Source organism: Onychostruthus taczanowskii, unplaced genomic scaffold, assembly GCF_017590055.1.
Source record: "Onychostruthus taczanowskii isolate IOZ18803 unplaced genomic scaffold, ASM1759005v1 scaffold197, whole genome shotgun sequence".
Lineage (NCBI taxonomy): Eukaryota > Metazoa > Chordata > Aves > Passeriformes > Passeridae > Onychostruthus > Onychostruthus taczanowskii.
This window is the reverse complement of record NW_024499206.1, coordinates 603,060-617,599: the sequence shown is the minus strand read 5'-3', so window position 1 is coordinate 617,599 and position 14,540 is coordinate 603,060. Positions and strand designations below refer to the sequence as shown.

Here is a 14,540-nt window from a genome sequence, read left to right as displayed (position 1 = left end):
CCTGTGGCATCAGCATTTGGACTGAAATACCCCTGGGGGGGTCACAGCCCTGTGGGGTGGGGCAAGGTTGGGTTTGGGGTCCCTTTGGCTGGGGCAGCATCTCCCCGGAGCCCTGGAGGGGGCACCGCGAGAAACCCCCCAAAATGTGGGGGCAGGGATGGTTTAATGGGTGTGGGAGGAGTGGGAGGAGCAGGCTGCACCCCTCAGGGGTTCACTGCTCCTCCTTCCTTCGGGATCACCCCCTCACCCTGGGAATTTCGGGAATAGTCAATGCCGTCCATGGAGGTGGTGGCCTGACCCTGCCTGCAGTGACCAGCGCTGTGTCCGGGGGACAAACCAGGGGGGTTAGTCCTGGGGGGCAAACCAGGAAAAGCAGTGGGGATAAACCCGGAAAACCTCTGGGACAAACCCAGAAAACCTCTGGGATAAACCCAGAAAACCACTGGGACAAACCCAGAAAACCACTGGGGATAAACCCAGAAAACCTCTGGGACAAACCCAGAAACCTCTGGGGATAAACCCAGAAACCTCTGGGGCAAACCCAGAAACCTCTGGGATAAACCCAGAAACCTCTGGGACAAACCCAGAAACCTCTGGAATTCCTTCCCTGAGCTGCCGCGGGGATCAGCCGCGGGCTGGCAGCGGGGACATTTCGGGGTGTCGGTGCCCGGGGCTGCGCAGCTCGGTGACATCAGCGACACCCTGGCTCCTGGGGGTGGTGGCAGCGCCCCGCGGTGTCACGGCCAGGGACACGGCGACAATCCGGGCACTGATGGCCCTGCCCGGCTGCTGGCACTGCCCGGCCCATGTGATGCGTTTGAGGGGGCACGCTGACATTTCCACGGGAAGGAGGGGAGGGAAAAAAAAATCCCCGGGGGACCCGCAGGGAGCTCCGAAACGGCGGAAAACAGCGAGAAGCGTCCGCGCCCAGCGGAGCGAGCGGGGAACAAACCGGGAGCGGGGGGAAAGCCGCCAGGGCAGGGCCAGGATGTGAGGGGAAGCGATGGGAGCTGGCGGAGGAGCGGGAGCAGGGAATGCCGGCCGTGGAGACGGCTCTGGGAGCCCCTCGGTAGCGCGGGGACAGCAGCGGGGAGCGCTCGCAGCATCCCGGCCGCGCTGCGGCTCCGCTCCCCGGCGCGGAGGACTCGTTTGAGGCGGCGGTGGCGGCGCCGGGTTTGGGGTGACAGCGGCGGCGCTGGATGCGAGGTGACAGCCGCCGCACGCCCGCCAGGTCAGAGCTGCGCGATCGGGTCGGTGCCACCCTCCCCTCGCTCGGTAAGGAGCCCACCCCGCGTTCCGCCGGCACCGGCAGCCAGCGCCGCCCGAACCGGGGGCTCGGAGCCGACCCCGCGGGCCCGGAGCGCGGCTTTGAACGCCGAAATGCTCAGCGAGAGCGCGCCCGGCCCGGGCTGAGCAGGTGCCTGAGCCGCGTGTGTTTGTCGCGCAGATCGGCCAGCCGCGCTCCGAGCCGAGCCCCCCGCCATGCTGCCCCCCCGGGCAAAGCAGACCCCTGGAGCTTCCCCCCGAGCCGCGGCCAGGCTGCGGGAGCCGGCCAGAGCCAGCCAGCCCCGGGACTGCCGGCTGCCAGCGCTGCTCGTGGGTACGGACCGGGGGGCACGTGGGGAAAGGGGGGTGCAGGGTCCGCAGGGTCCCGGGGGTGAGCTGTGCCCCGGGAGTGATCGATGGAGGGGGTGGGGTGGTCTTGGACCCTCACAGAGGGCTCTGGAATGGTCTGGGGGTGGTCTCGGACCCTCACAGGGGGCTCTGGAATGGTCTTGGACCCTCACAGGGGCCTCTGGAGTGGCCTGAGGGTGGTCTCGGACCCTCACAGGGGGCTCTGGAATGGTCTTGGACCCTCACAGGGGCCTCTGGAGTGGCCTGGGGGTGGTCTTGGACCCTCACAGGGGGTTCTGGAGTGGCCTGGGGGTGGTCCCAGCCCCTCACAGGGGGCTCTGGAGTGGCCTGGGGGTGGTCTTGGACCCTCACAGGGGGCTCTGGAATAGTCTGGGGTTGGTTCCAGCCCCTCACAGGGGGGTCTGGAGTGGCCTGGGGGTGGTCCCAGCCCCTCACAGGTGGATACTGCCCCGGGGGGGGGCAGAAGGCCCAGCCTGGGGACAGTCCCAGCCCCTCACAGGTGGGCTCGGGGGTGACCTGAGGATCCCAGCCCCTCACAGGTGGGCTCGGGGGGGACCTGAGGATCCCAGCCCCTCACAGGTGGCCTCTGCCCAGCAACTGGTGCACGGTGGGGGCTGGGGGGTGGCTCCAGCCCCTCACAGGTGACCTCTGGGGTGGCCTGGGGGGGGCCCAGCCCCTCACAGGTGGGCACAGATGGCGTGGGCTGTGCCGTGCCCGGCTCCGAAGGGAGGAGGAGGAGGAGGAGGAGGAGGAGGAGGAGGAGACGCAGGGCTGCCGGCAGCTGCTGCTGCCCTCCTTTTGCTTGACTAAACCCCGCTGCCTGGACAGCTCTGGCTGCCGCTGGTGGGAGGCGGCGGGCGGGGGGGACGCGGCTGTGCCCCCGCTGTGCCCGGCAGGGCAGGATACAGGGGGGTCTGGAGTGGCCTGGGGGTGGTCCCAGCCCCTCACAGGTGGATACTGCCCCGGGGGGGGGCAGAAGGCCCAGCCTGGGGACAGTCCCAGCCCCTCACAGGTGGGCTCGGGGGTGACCTGAGGATCCCAGCCCCTCACAGGTGGGCTCGGGGGGGACCTGAGGATCCCAGCCCCTCACAGGTGGCCTCTGCCCAGCAACTGGTGCACGGTGGGGGCTGGGGGGTGGCTCCAGCCCCTCACAGGTGACCTCTGGGGTGGCCTGGGGGGGGCCCAGCCCCTCACAGGTGGGCACAGATGGCGTGGGCTGTGCCGTGCCCGGCTCCGAAGGAAGGAGGAGGAGGAGGAGGAGGAGGAGGAGGCTTTGCAGGGCTGGTTGAAGGCTGTGCTGGAGGCAGTCCAGGAGCAGGAGGAGGAGGAGGAGGAGGAGGAGGAGGAGGAGGAGGAGACGCAGGGCTGCCGGCAGCTGCTGCTGCCCTCCTTTTGCTTGACTAAACCCCGCTGCCTGGACAGCTCTGGCTGCCGCTGGTGGGAGGCGGCGGGCGGGGGGGACGCGGCTGTGCCCCCGCTGTGCCCGGCAGGGCAGGATGGGACAGCAGGGGACAGCAGGGGACAGCAGGGGACAGCAGGGGACAGCAGGGTGTGCTCAGCGGGCCGAGGGGTGGCACAGCGCGCTGGCACTGTCCTCGTGTCACCCGCAGCGTCTCGAGCAGGGGTGTGCCACCAGCCCCGGAGGGACCGGCTCGGTGTCCCCGCGGCCAGGGGGATGTGTCACATGTCCCCGCAGCGTCCCTGTCCCGTGGCTGCTCAGGCTGACAGCGAATCCTTGCAGGATTTCACCCCGTGTTTTCCATCCCTCAGCACGTTTTCCTGCATCTCGGAGGCCTCAGCCGAGGCTCTGAGATATTTTTTTTTTTTCCCCCAGCTTTTCTGATTTTTAATGAGCTGTGACTAACCGGGCTGGCACGGCAGGCGGTGACCAAGCACCAGCGTGCTACCTGTGTGCCCAGAAATAGGGGCGGCTCTCCACACCCCCGCCGGGAGCATTCCCGGCCCCCCCGGGACACCCACCCAGCTTTTCCCAGGCTCTCCCACGCCTGGCGGTGCCCAGCTCCCAGCAGGAGTCACCCAAAGGGGCAGTGCCACCCAAATCCTGCCCGGAGGACGCGGGATCACGGCTCGGTGCGGTGGATGGAGCTGCTGAGCTCCGGGGTGGGCTCCGAGCCCATCGTGGGGGTGGCAGAGCCAAGATTTGGGCGAGCTGGGTCTCCTGTGCCAAGGATGGGGCTGGGCTGTGCGTGGCTGTGGGATTGCCGTGGTCCCAAGCCCCCCGAGCCAGGAAAAATCCCCTCTCTGAATGCTCCCTCATGGAATTGAGCCCTTTGGAAACCCCAGGCTTGTGGGGCAAAGGGTTGGAAATGCTGTGGGTTTGGCTTGGACCCCTCCACTCGTGGCTTCCCTGTGAGGATTCATCCCTCATGGAGTGGGATTTGGGATGCCAAAGGCCCCGTGCCCGGCTCTGGGCTTTGCCCTGGCAGCTGCTGGTGGCCACGGGCCAGGCTGGAGGATCACAGTCCCTTCTGCTGCTCCCTCCCGTGCCTCCTGTCATGGAAGTGACGGGGTTTGGATGGGATTTTGGGAAGGAATTCCTCCCTGGGAGGGTGGGGAGGGGCTGGGATGGAATTCCTGGAGAAGCTGGGGCTGCCCCTGGATCGCTGGGAGTGTCCCAGGAGCCACCTGGGACAGGGGGAGCTGGCTCTGCTTCCCCACACGAGCTGACACGGCTGAGTCACGGCCCCACATCCTCACCCGCCCCGCACGGAGCCTGCCAGGACCCAAAATCCCGGGAAAATCCTTTCAATTCGGACCGTGTTTTCCCCCTGCTCCCACCCCGGGTTTGACCCCCTCCCCTCTCAGCAGCCGGACCCGTGTGTGTCTCCTCCGTGCCTCAGTTTCCCTGTGCCAAGGAGGTCCCCGGGCCATTCCCATGGCAGCTGCCAGGTCCCGGCTGTGCCTCGGGGGTGGCGACGAGCCCACAAAGCGCCTTCTGTGGGAGCCTGGCCTGGCCTCGCCTTTGTTTTTATCCCGCGTCCCCAAGCCGCTGGCACGTCGCCAGCCCTGCCAGCCGAGGATGTCACCCTTGCCAGGGCGCGCAGGGCTCCGTCCTCCTCCTCCTCCCGGTGGCTCTGCCCCGGGCAGGGATGTTTTCCATGCGCCTGGAATGCCCGGCTCAGCCTCCGGCCAGCGGCTGGACACGGAGCCGGGGGCAGCGGGAAGATATTCCCAGCTCTCCCAGCTGGAATTTGCCCTTCCCACCCTTTGCTTCTCATTTTTCCTCGGCTTGCAGAGGGCAGTGGGAAGATTTTCCAGCTGGAATTTCTCCTCCCCTCATTCCCTCTGCCCCTCATTTTTCCTCGGCGTGCTCCTTGCTGCACGGCTCCGAGCGAGCATCCAGGTGTGCCGGCCCTTCCCTTGGCACTGGATCCCCGGGATTTTGGGAGGTGAACTCGTCTCCCGTCTCCATGTGGGCGCGTGGGCGCGATCACACCCGGCGAGGTGGGAAAAAGTGGCGGCTGCTTTTTCCAGGGCCGGCCAGATGGGATCTCTCCCTTCGCTCTGGGTTCTGACAAGTGACACGCAGGATTTATCCGGTGCCTTCGGCGCTTCCCGAGGGAAGGAGCCGCCTGGCAGGGCAGTGCCGGGGCGATGCCAGCTGAGCCCCTCCGAGCTGCAGCCTTGGGGCGAGCTCCGCGTCCCGGCGCCGCTCCGGGCCGGGAATTTGTGGGATGCGGGCGGGGAGGAGGCGGCGCCCAGGGCTGGGAACGGGCAGGATCCCAGGATTTCCCGCGGAGAATCCGGACTGGCACCGTGAGCAGGCACGGTGCCCCTGCCCAGAGCCAAGTGGGATCTGCGGGGTCCCGTCTGGGAAGTTCCCAGCGGAGCTCTGTGTGTGTTTGTATGGGGGGGATGTTTAATTTTCCGCCGTTCCACTGGAATTTGGGAGTGAAAGGCGCGGCGGGGAGCCCGCTGAGCCCCGGCAGGGATCCTTGAGAAGAGGGGATGAAGCTGGAGAACAATTCCCGCATCCCGGGGGACATGGCGGGGGACATCCCGGGGAGGTTTGTCCCCTGCTGGGTGCTCACGGTCCCCTGCGGGTGGCCTTGGCGTCACCTGGCTCTTCCCAAGGGATTTGATGGCCGCTCCATGAGCCCGGCAGCGAGGGGAGGATGGGGAATTTTCATCCCGGTCACCGGCAGCTTTCGCTCCTGTGTCGCTGTGAGAGGGACAAGGACACCCTGCAGTCCCCTCACTCCCACATTCCCGTGCTGGGATGGACCCTGCCCCGCCCCCGGCATTCCCGCAGCCCCAAGGCTGGAATTCCCTGGGAATTGGCTTTAAGTGGCCAGACCCGGCCAGGGTTGGCCCCGTCGGGGACATGGCGGTGGCGGGAGTGGGGGACACCGCTGTCCCTCGGTGTCGCCTGCCTTGTCCCTGCTCCTGGGCTCGCCTTTGCTTGGATAACTTCAGCATGTGGGCAGCTCCCAGCACTTTTGGGGCGTGAGGGCGGGTCCTGGAAGGCGCTTGACCATCCCAAAATGAGTGGACACCACGGTGGCCGGGCCAGGGGCGGGGACAGCAATGCCTCGGCCGGTGACTCTGAGCCACCTGGCGAGGTGGAATCGCCCGGCCCGCGGCAGGGCTGGGATCTGTCCGATTTTCCCACCTCACACCACTCCGGAATTCCCTGATTTCCCACAGGCACGGCTCCGGCAGGGCGCGCATCTCCAGGGCCGGCTCTGCGGCACCACACGAGTTAAACGGCGCGGCGCAGCAGCTCCCCCCGCTCTCCCCACGCCTCCTCCCACTCCCGGCAGCGCGGCACGGAAGGGGTTAGCGCCGGGCAGGGCTCCGGGAGCCGGGCAGGCTCGCTGGGCGCCGGGCAGTGCGGCAGAGCAGCCTCCGGGAGGAAGCGGGAGCATCCCGCTCTTCCGGCCGCGCTAATGGCCGGGCGCGGGGGAGCCGCATCGCTCCCAGGGGCTCCCACCCTCCCGGCTGCCTCTCTCCCTAAATGCACTCCCCGCCTCCCCTCCCCTCGCCCCTTTTTGTGCCAGCGCTTTCTCGGGCGATTCTCCGCGCTCCGCTGATCGCTCGCCGCGACCCGCGCGAGGTTCCGCCGCCTCACGAAGATTGATGGGACTGCAGTAATAAACTGGGCTTGAGACGCTCCTCTGGATGATAAACCCCGCTGCTGAAGGGGGGATCCCAGCCGGGTCCCGCAGCCGCTCCGCTTTTTGGGGGCCTTTCCCTGCCCCGTCTCTCAGGAGCTCCTGCCAACGCCGTTCCTGAAGATTTCCACCCAAACCGGTGCCTCCGGTGCCGCTGTTTTCCCGGGAAGGACGCGATGGCCGTGCCCTGCTAGCAGCCCGGGGCTCCGGCCCCGGCACGGGTGACACCTCTGCTGGCAGGTGGGGACGATGGGTGGATGAATCGGCAAAGAGAACCGCGTTCCCTCAACCTCCCTCTGCTCGGAGAGGGGCTGGCCAGGATCTACCGCGGCATCCTGGCCGTCGTGGGAGCCCTGCGCCCGGCCAGGGAGCCGCCCGCAGCCCCCGCCGAGCGGAGCGCTGCCCCCTCCGCGCCCCCCGAGCCGCTGCCCGGCCTCCGTGGGAGCCGCGCTGCGCCCGCGGGTAAGCCGGGGGACGGTCCCCTGGGGGGGGGGACACGGCCCGCAGGGTGTCCCGATGGGCTGGGCAGCTCGGGGAGGCTCTGCCACCCCAGTGACCTACTTGGAAGCAGCCTCGGGAAGCACTTTCCAGGGATCTGCGGCGGCCGTGTGGGCACCGCTGCGTTCCTGAACTGCTGGAGGAGGAGGGGAAAAAAACTTTGTGGGAGGTTTGAGGTGGAATTATCCGCAGGAGGGAAGCATTAACAGCCTTTCCTTCAGCCTGGCCCTGAGGGTCTCAGGTTCCTTTTTCCAGACGAGTCCCCCAGGCTGTTTCCTTGCGGGACCATCCCTGCCCGCTGCGGGTGGTGGCATCTCCGGATGGCATCTCTGGTGGCATCTCCGGAGCGCTGACACGAGGCCAGCGCTCGTGGCTGCGGCGACTTTTCCTCCCCTGTCCTGGGAGGGGGTCTCGGGTCACAGCATTTGCGGTGTTGCGGGGTCGGGGCCGCCTCATCCTCGCTGGCTCGGCGTCGCGGGGATGGAGCGGGCAGCGGGATCGGGGCTGGCAGAGCCCCTGGGGGGCTGCAGCTCCTCCCTGCCCCTGTTCAGATCATCCCTCGGAGCGGGCGCGTTCCGCTCCCGGAGCGTGTAATTAGCGAGCGGGAGCCGCATGCTGATGGCTGGCCGGGGGGGGAGCCGGGAAGGAGCTGCAAACGCGGCCCCAGCCCGGCGCTGCTGCGGCGGGGCTGGAGCAGGACCGGGAGGTGGTGGCGGGGAACAAACCCCCTGTGTCACCCCAAAAATCCCCGTCCCTGCAGCTTCCTCCGGCTCCGGGAGGATGAGGAGCTGCAGCTCCCTCTGCTGCAGCTGCGGCTGGCGGGGCGCGCCTTCATCCCCATCCCCGGGCACAGAATTCCCGTGGGATGGGAGAAACCCGGGAGTTCTGCGGCGTCAGGACCCGGCATCCCTCAGGGGTCGTTTTGGTGCGCTTGGAGCCCAGCGGGGCTGGCTCGGGGTGCGATCCCCCACCCCAGGCAGCTCCCGAGGGGCTCCGGAGCTTTCCAAGGGCTCCGAGGCTGCGGCTGCGCTGGGTGTTGGGTGCTGGCAGCAGCTCCTGCCCAAATTTCTGCTCTGGGGTCGCGGACCCGGGGCTGGGCAGAGCGGCCGAGGCAGGGGAGGAGTTTTCCAGCTTGGATCTGTACTTCCCAGAGAGGAACGCGCGTTGTGGGGCGGTGAGGGGAGCGGGGAGAGGGGCAGGCAGCTCCTGGGGGTCCCGGGGGGGTCAGGACGAGCCGCTCCAGCGGGATTGCCCGTCAGGGCTGGAATTCGGCAGCCGCTGGGAGCGGTGCCATGCCCGTGTCCCCTCGGCCATCAGGGTCCCCTCGGGCCACTTCCCCCGGGAGAGTTTGGGGTGTTTGGTGTGGTGGAGGTGCTGCCGTGACCTCCCCGGTGCCACCTTGGCCTCCTCGGTGTCACTGTGACCTCCACAGTGCCACCGTGACCTCCCTGGTGCCACCGTGACCTCCCCAGTGCCACCGTGACCTTCTTGGTGCCACCAAGACCTCCCTGGTGCCACTGTCACCTCCCTGGCGTCACCATGACCTCCCCAGTGCCACCGTGACATCCCTGGTGCCACCGTCACCTCCCTGGCGTCACCATGACCTCCCCGGTGCCACCGTGACATCCCTGGTGCCACCGTCACCTCCCTGGTGCCACCGTGACCTCCCCAGTGCCACCGTGACCTCCCTGGTGTCACTGTGACCTCCCTGGTGCCACCGTGACCTTCCCGGTGCCACCGTGACATCCCTGGTGCCACCGTCACCTCCCTGGTGCCACTGTGACCTCCCCAGTGCCACGGGGACCCGGCAGAGCGAGGCAGGGACGGGATCTTCAGCTCTTGCCACATCCCAGCTCCGTTTTCTGGGAAAAGGGGGTGACAACCCGGCCAAGGTGACATTCGGTGACGGAGCTGTGAGGGACGGAGCTGCACCGGTGGATTTTGGAGGAGGGAAGGCTCTGGGATGTCCCCGTGGCGTTTGCGAGCGCGTGATGTCCCCGCTGGGCTGGTGACAAAGCTGCTCGTGCGACCTTGAGCGGAGGAATCGCGGCCGTGGCCCCCGCGATAGCGTTTTCTTATCAGTTTGATATCAAACCGATCTGCTGGGCTGATAAATAATGGAGGGAAAAGGGAAAAAAAAAGAAAAAAAAAAAGGCAAAAGGCACAATGATTTGTTTACCGGGAGCTGGGGAGGGAAGGCACGGGAAAAAGCAGGAGCTGAATTGTGGATCAAGGTTAAAAGGGGAGCAGGAGGGGGAGGCTGAGCCCCGCAGAACGAGCTGCGAAATTCACCGGTGGTGCCAAAGCCAGCCCCGTGGCCTCGGGCCAGGCTGGCACCGCTCCCAGGCCTGGGGACAGCGGTTCCCAGATGGAGTGAGACCCCCCCCAAAGTGGCTTTTTGGGGTCCCGGAGCCGCCCCGCAGCGGGCAGGGGGCTGGGCAGGGGCCGGGGGCTGCGGGGTGGCCTCGGGCCGCGGGCACCGAGGCGGTGCCAGGCGCTGGCAGCGTGCGGGGACTTCCAGGCATCCATCGGCTCTTGCGGCTTCCCTGGAAGTCAGATCCCAGCGTGCTCTGAACGAGTTAGTAGCGAAAGGACAAGTCCTTGTCACCTCTCTGCTCCTGGGACCCTCTGTCTGTCCCCCTGTGCCCTCCCCGGGCTGGGCGGAGCCCCGGGAAGGGCTGAGCATCCCGGGGATCCCGGGTTTTGTACCCTCGGGCCCCGGGAAGGGCTGGCATGGGGCAGAGCATCCCGGGGATCCCGGGTTTTGTACCCTCGGGCCCCGGGAAGGGCTGGCATGGGGCAGAGCATCCCGGGGATCCCGGGTTTTGTACCCTCGGGCCCCGGGAAGGGCTGGGATGGGGCAGAGCATCCCGGGGTTGGTGTTCCCCGGCACCGGGAAGGGCTGGGATAAGCGAGAGCATCCCGGGAATCCCGGGCTCGGTGCCCGCGGGCCGGGCTGGCCCCTGTGAGCAATGACTGCAGGATGGGCACTGAGCCCCGCTGGGGTCTCGGGGGGGACATGGGGGTCCTGTCCCCCTCCCCAGCCCAGTGCCCGCACACACGGCCCTCCCCCCACCCTGCCTGATTTCATTTTCTTTTCGCTCTGTCCTGTGTCCGTGTCCCCCGTGTGTCCGCGCTGCGGAGCTGTGTCCGTGTCCCCGTGTCCCCCGTGTTTCCTGTCCCTGTCCCGTGTCCCGTCCGTGCTGTTTTCAGTCACCCAGCGCTCTTTCATTCCCGTTTCGCTCCGATCATCGCGGCTTTGGTGGGATCCCAGCCCCTGCATCCCCCGGCCCCTCCATCCCCGCTGTCCCCTCGTGTCCGGGAGCGGGGACAGCGCTGCCACCGCAGGGGGACGAACCCGGCACCCACCCCCTTCCCCGGCACCCCCTGAGGGATGATCCCACTCCCTGCACCCCCTGAGGGACGATCCCACTGTGTGCACCCCCTGAGGGATGATCCCACTCCCTGCACCCCAATGAGGGATGATCCCACTGTGTGCACCCCCTGAGGGATGATCCCACTCCCTGCACCCCCTGAGGGATGATCCCACTCTGGATATCCCATTGAGGGATGATCCCACTCCCTGCACCTCCTGAGGGACGATCCCACTGTGTGCACCCCCTGAGGGATGATCCCACTCCCAGCGAGCCTCTGCCATCGCTCCTTGCTGAAATCCCCAACCCTAAATCCCAGCCTTCAACCTCTGTCCCACGGAGGGGACTGTCCCCCCCTTTCCCCTTGTCTAGGGACCGTCCCCTGACCCTGCTGTTCTCTCCCGGTACCCACACAGATCCCGACAGGATGAGTCCCCCTCTGTGCCCCATGGCTGGGGACTGTCCCTCCCTGTGCCCCATGGCCGGGGACTGTCCCTGTCACTGCCCCACGGCTGGGGACTGTCCCCCGCTGTGCCCCATGGCTGGGGACTGTCCCTCCCTGTGCCCCATGGCCGGGGACTGTCCCTGTCACTGCTCCATGGCCGGGGACTGTCCCTCCCCGTGCCCCATGGCTGGGGACTGTCCCTCCCTGTGCCCCATGGCTGGGGACTGTCCCCCCGCCCTGCCCCACGCCCGGGTCGCCCCCTGACCCCGCCGTGCTCTCCCGCTGCCCGCGCAGATCCCGACAGGACGAGCTCGCACATGATCTCCGCGGACGATGCCGAGTACCCGCGCGAGTACCGCACCCTGGGCAACGGCACCCGGCGCTTCTCCAACGTGGGGCTGGTGCACACCTCGGAGCGCCGGCACACCGTGATCGCCGCCCAGAGCCTGGAGGCGCTCACCGGCCTCCAGAAGACGGAGATGGAGCGCAAGCGGGACGCCTTCATGGACCACCTGAAGAGCAAATACCCGCAGCACGCCCTGGCGCTGCGCGGGCAGCAGGAGCGCCTGCGGGACCAGGTGAGCGCGATTCCCGGGATGGAGGGGCTGGATGGAGGGCGAGAGGAGAGAGGGGGCGCTGGGTGGGCATGAAAAGGGGGTGGGTGCGGCAGCGGCCGGGGAGCATCCTCCGCGGGGGAGGGAGGGAATATTCCAGGGGTGAGAAGGAGAATATTCCAGGGGTGAGAAGGAGAATATTCCAGGGGTGAGAAGGAGAATATTCCAGGGTGAGGAAGGGAATCTTACAGGGGTGAAGAAGAGAATTCTCCAGGGGTGAGAGAGAGAATTCCCCAACCCTGAGGGAAGAATCCTCCATGTGCGACAGAGTGATGGACGTGGGGAGGAGAATCCCTCAGGTATGGGGAGGAGAATCCCCCAGGTGTGAGGAGCAGAACCCCCCAGGTGTGGGGAGCAGAACCCCCCAGGTGTGGGGAGCAGAACCCCCCAGGTGTGGGGAGGAGAACCCCCCAGGTGTGGGGAGGAGAATCCCCCAGGTGTGGGGAGCAGAACCCCCCAGATGTGAGGAGCAGAAACCCCCAGGTGTGGGGAGCAGAACCCCCCAGGTGTGGAGAGCAGAACCCCCCAGGTGTGGGGAGCAGAACCCCTCAGGTGTGGGGAGCAGAACCCCCCAGATGTGAGGAGCAGAAACCCCCAGGTGTGGGGAGCAGAACCCCCCAGGTGTGGAGAGCAGAACCCCCCAGGTGTGGGGAGCAGAACCCCCCAGGTGTGGGGAGGAGAACCCCCCAGGTGTGGGGAGCAGAACCCCCCAGGTGTGAGGAGGGGAATCCCCCAGGTGTGGGGAGGGGAATCCCCCAGGTGTGGGGAGCAGAACCCCCCAGGTGTGAGGAGCTGAACCCCCCAGGTGTGGGGAGCAGAACCCCCCAGGTGTGGAGAGCAGAACCCCCCAGGTGTGAGGATCCCCCCGCATCTGGTGGCCCTTGCTGAGCACAGCAGAGCCCTGGGGATGGGCTGTTTGGGGGGGGGGGGGCTATCCCTGTTTTGGGCTGTGCTGGGGACCCCAAAGCCCTGATTTGGCTCTGGTGACACGCCGGTGACACCGATGTGGCAGCAGTAAATCCCCACCTCCCCCTGGGCAGCAGAACCTGGAGCACGCCTGGCAGGAAACCTCAAATCACACCAAAAATCCCCACAAAGACCCCAAAATTCCCAAATTCCCAAATTCCCAGAACTGGCTTGCTGAAGGAAATCCAGCTTTGCCAGTAAAACCAGTGCCATGGGAGCTGCTGCCCCCCACATGCATCCAAACCCCCAAATTTTGGTGAGGGGACAATAATTGTGGGTAGCTTTGCTGTCACAATCCACATTTGGGGCATGTCCAGGCATGGAGGGCTGCTTCCCAGTAAATAAATAGGATTTTTTTCCCTATTATTACAGGGATTTAAAGACTTTCCCTTTTTTTTTTTTTTTTTTTTTTTTTTTTTTTTTTTTAAATAAGCAGAGGTTAAAAAAAAAAAATCCAGCTGGAGTTGTCTCAGGTCTGATAAGCTGCTGAGGATTTTTATAGGTGAAGGAATGATCTGGATTTGGGAATTATCCCCTTTATTCCCAAACTCAACCTGGATTTTTGGGCTTGACTGCAGCTTATTCCCCACCAAAACACCCCAAATCCTACCAATTTTTTTTCCTTTACCTCCCTTCTTTTCCTTCATTTCCCTGGCAGGCAGTAAATAATAACAGGAATCCAGAAATCCTGGGAAGCTCAGGTGCCAACCTTTAAATGACATTGGGATCCAGCCCTGCCTGGAATGTTCGAAAATCACTTTGGTATTCCAGAGGAGCCTGGAAGGGATTTCAGAGTCACAGGCTTTACTGTTTTATTTGGATTAAAAAAAAATAAAAAGAAAAAAAAAAAAGATAAAAAGAAAAAGAAAAAAATCTAAAAAGGAATAAAAGGAGGGAAAAAAAACCATTTGAGGGAGTTTGGAACAGCAGAGGTGAAAAGGAACATTCCATAAATGTCAACATCCCTTCCGGCCCGGCAAAAATCCCTTGCTCCCGGGAATCCTTTGCCTTTCCTGATGGCGCTCGGGGCTGTGAGGAACATGCAGGGCACACAGGTGGCACCGGGACAGGTGGCACTGGGACAGGTGGCACTGGGACAGGTGGACACAAGGACAGGTGGCACTGGGACAGGTGGCACTGGGACAGGCGGCACTGGGACAGGTGGCACTGGGACAGGTGGCAGCGGGGTCCCGCAGGGGGGTCCTGCAGAGCCCGGGCACAGGGGGAGCCCGCTGGGTGATGGAGTGTGTGAAGCCAGCTGTGAATCCAGCTGTGAATCCAACTGTGTGGGAATCCAGCTGTTTGTGAATCCAGCTGTGTGGGAATCCAGCTGTGTGGGGATCCAGCTGGGAATCCAGCTGTGAATCCAGGTGGGAATCCAGCTGTGTCTGAATCCAGGTGGGAATCCAGCTGCGTGTGAATCCAGCTGTGAATCCAGCTGTGTGTGACTCCCCGTGTACACCCACACGCACATCCACGTGTGCACATCCCTGCGTGTGCCCATGTCCGTTTCCCTGTGTCATCCGTGTCCGTTTCCCTGTGTCATCCGTGTCCGTATCCCTGTATTTCCCTGTCCCTGTCCCCATGTCCCCATCCCTCTCCCTTGTCCCTGTCCCTATCCGTGTCCATATCCCTGTCCCCATCCCTGTATTTCCATGTCCCCATCCCTGTCCCCATCCCCATTATTTCCCGGTTATTTCCCCGCTATTTCCCGGTTATTTCCCGGTTATTTCCCCGTTATTCCCTCACGTGCCCCGCCCCCTCAGGCCCCGCCCCCCGCGCTCTCAGCGCCCCCTGCCGGCGGCGCGGGGGGGCGGGGCTGAGCTGCGGTTGCCATGGTGACGGCGCCGCGGGCGGGGCGGGGCGGGGCCGG

The 14,540-nt window shown here is 65.3% G+C and overlaps 1 protein-coding gene across 1 annotated transcript in view; it reads left to right on the top strand.

Moving 5' to 3' along the window:
• The first annotated feature begins 977 nt into the window (after positions 1-977).
• SRCIN1 (SRC kinase signaling inhibitor 1) overlaps positions 978-14,540 on the top strand; it is a 51,205-nt gene continuing 37,642 nt past the window's right edge. Inside the window, exons 1-3 of the mRNA XM_041402348.1 lie at positions 978-1,275; positions 1,448-1,600; positions 11,382-11,665. Coding sequence (XP_041258282.1) covers positions 1,200-1,275; positions 1,448-1,600; positions 11,382-11,665 — 513 coding nt within the window. The 5' untranslated portion in view covers positions 978-1,199. The remainder of the gene's footprint in view (positions 1,276-1,447; positions 1,601-11,381; positions 11,666-14,540) is intronic.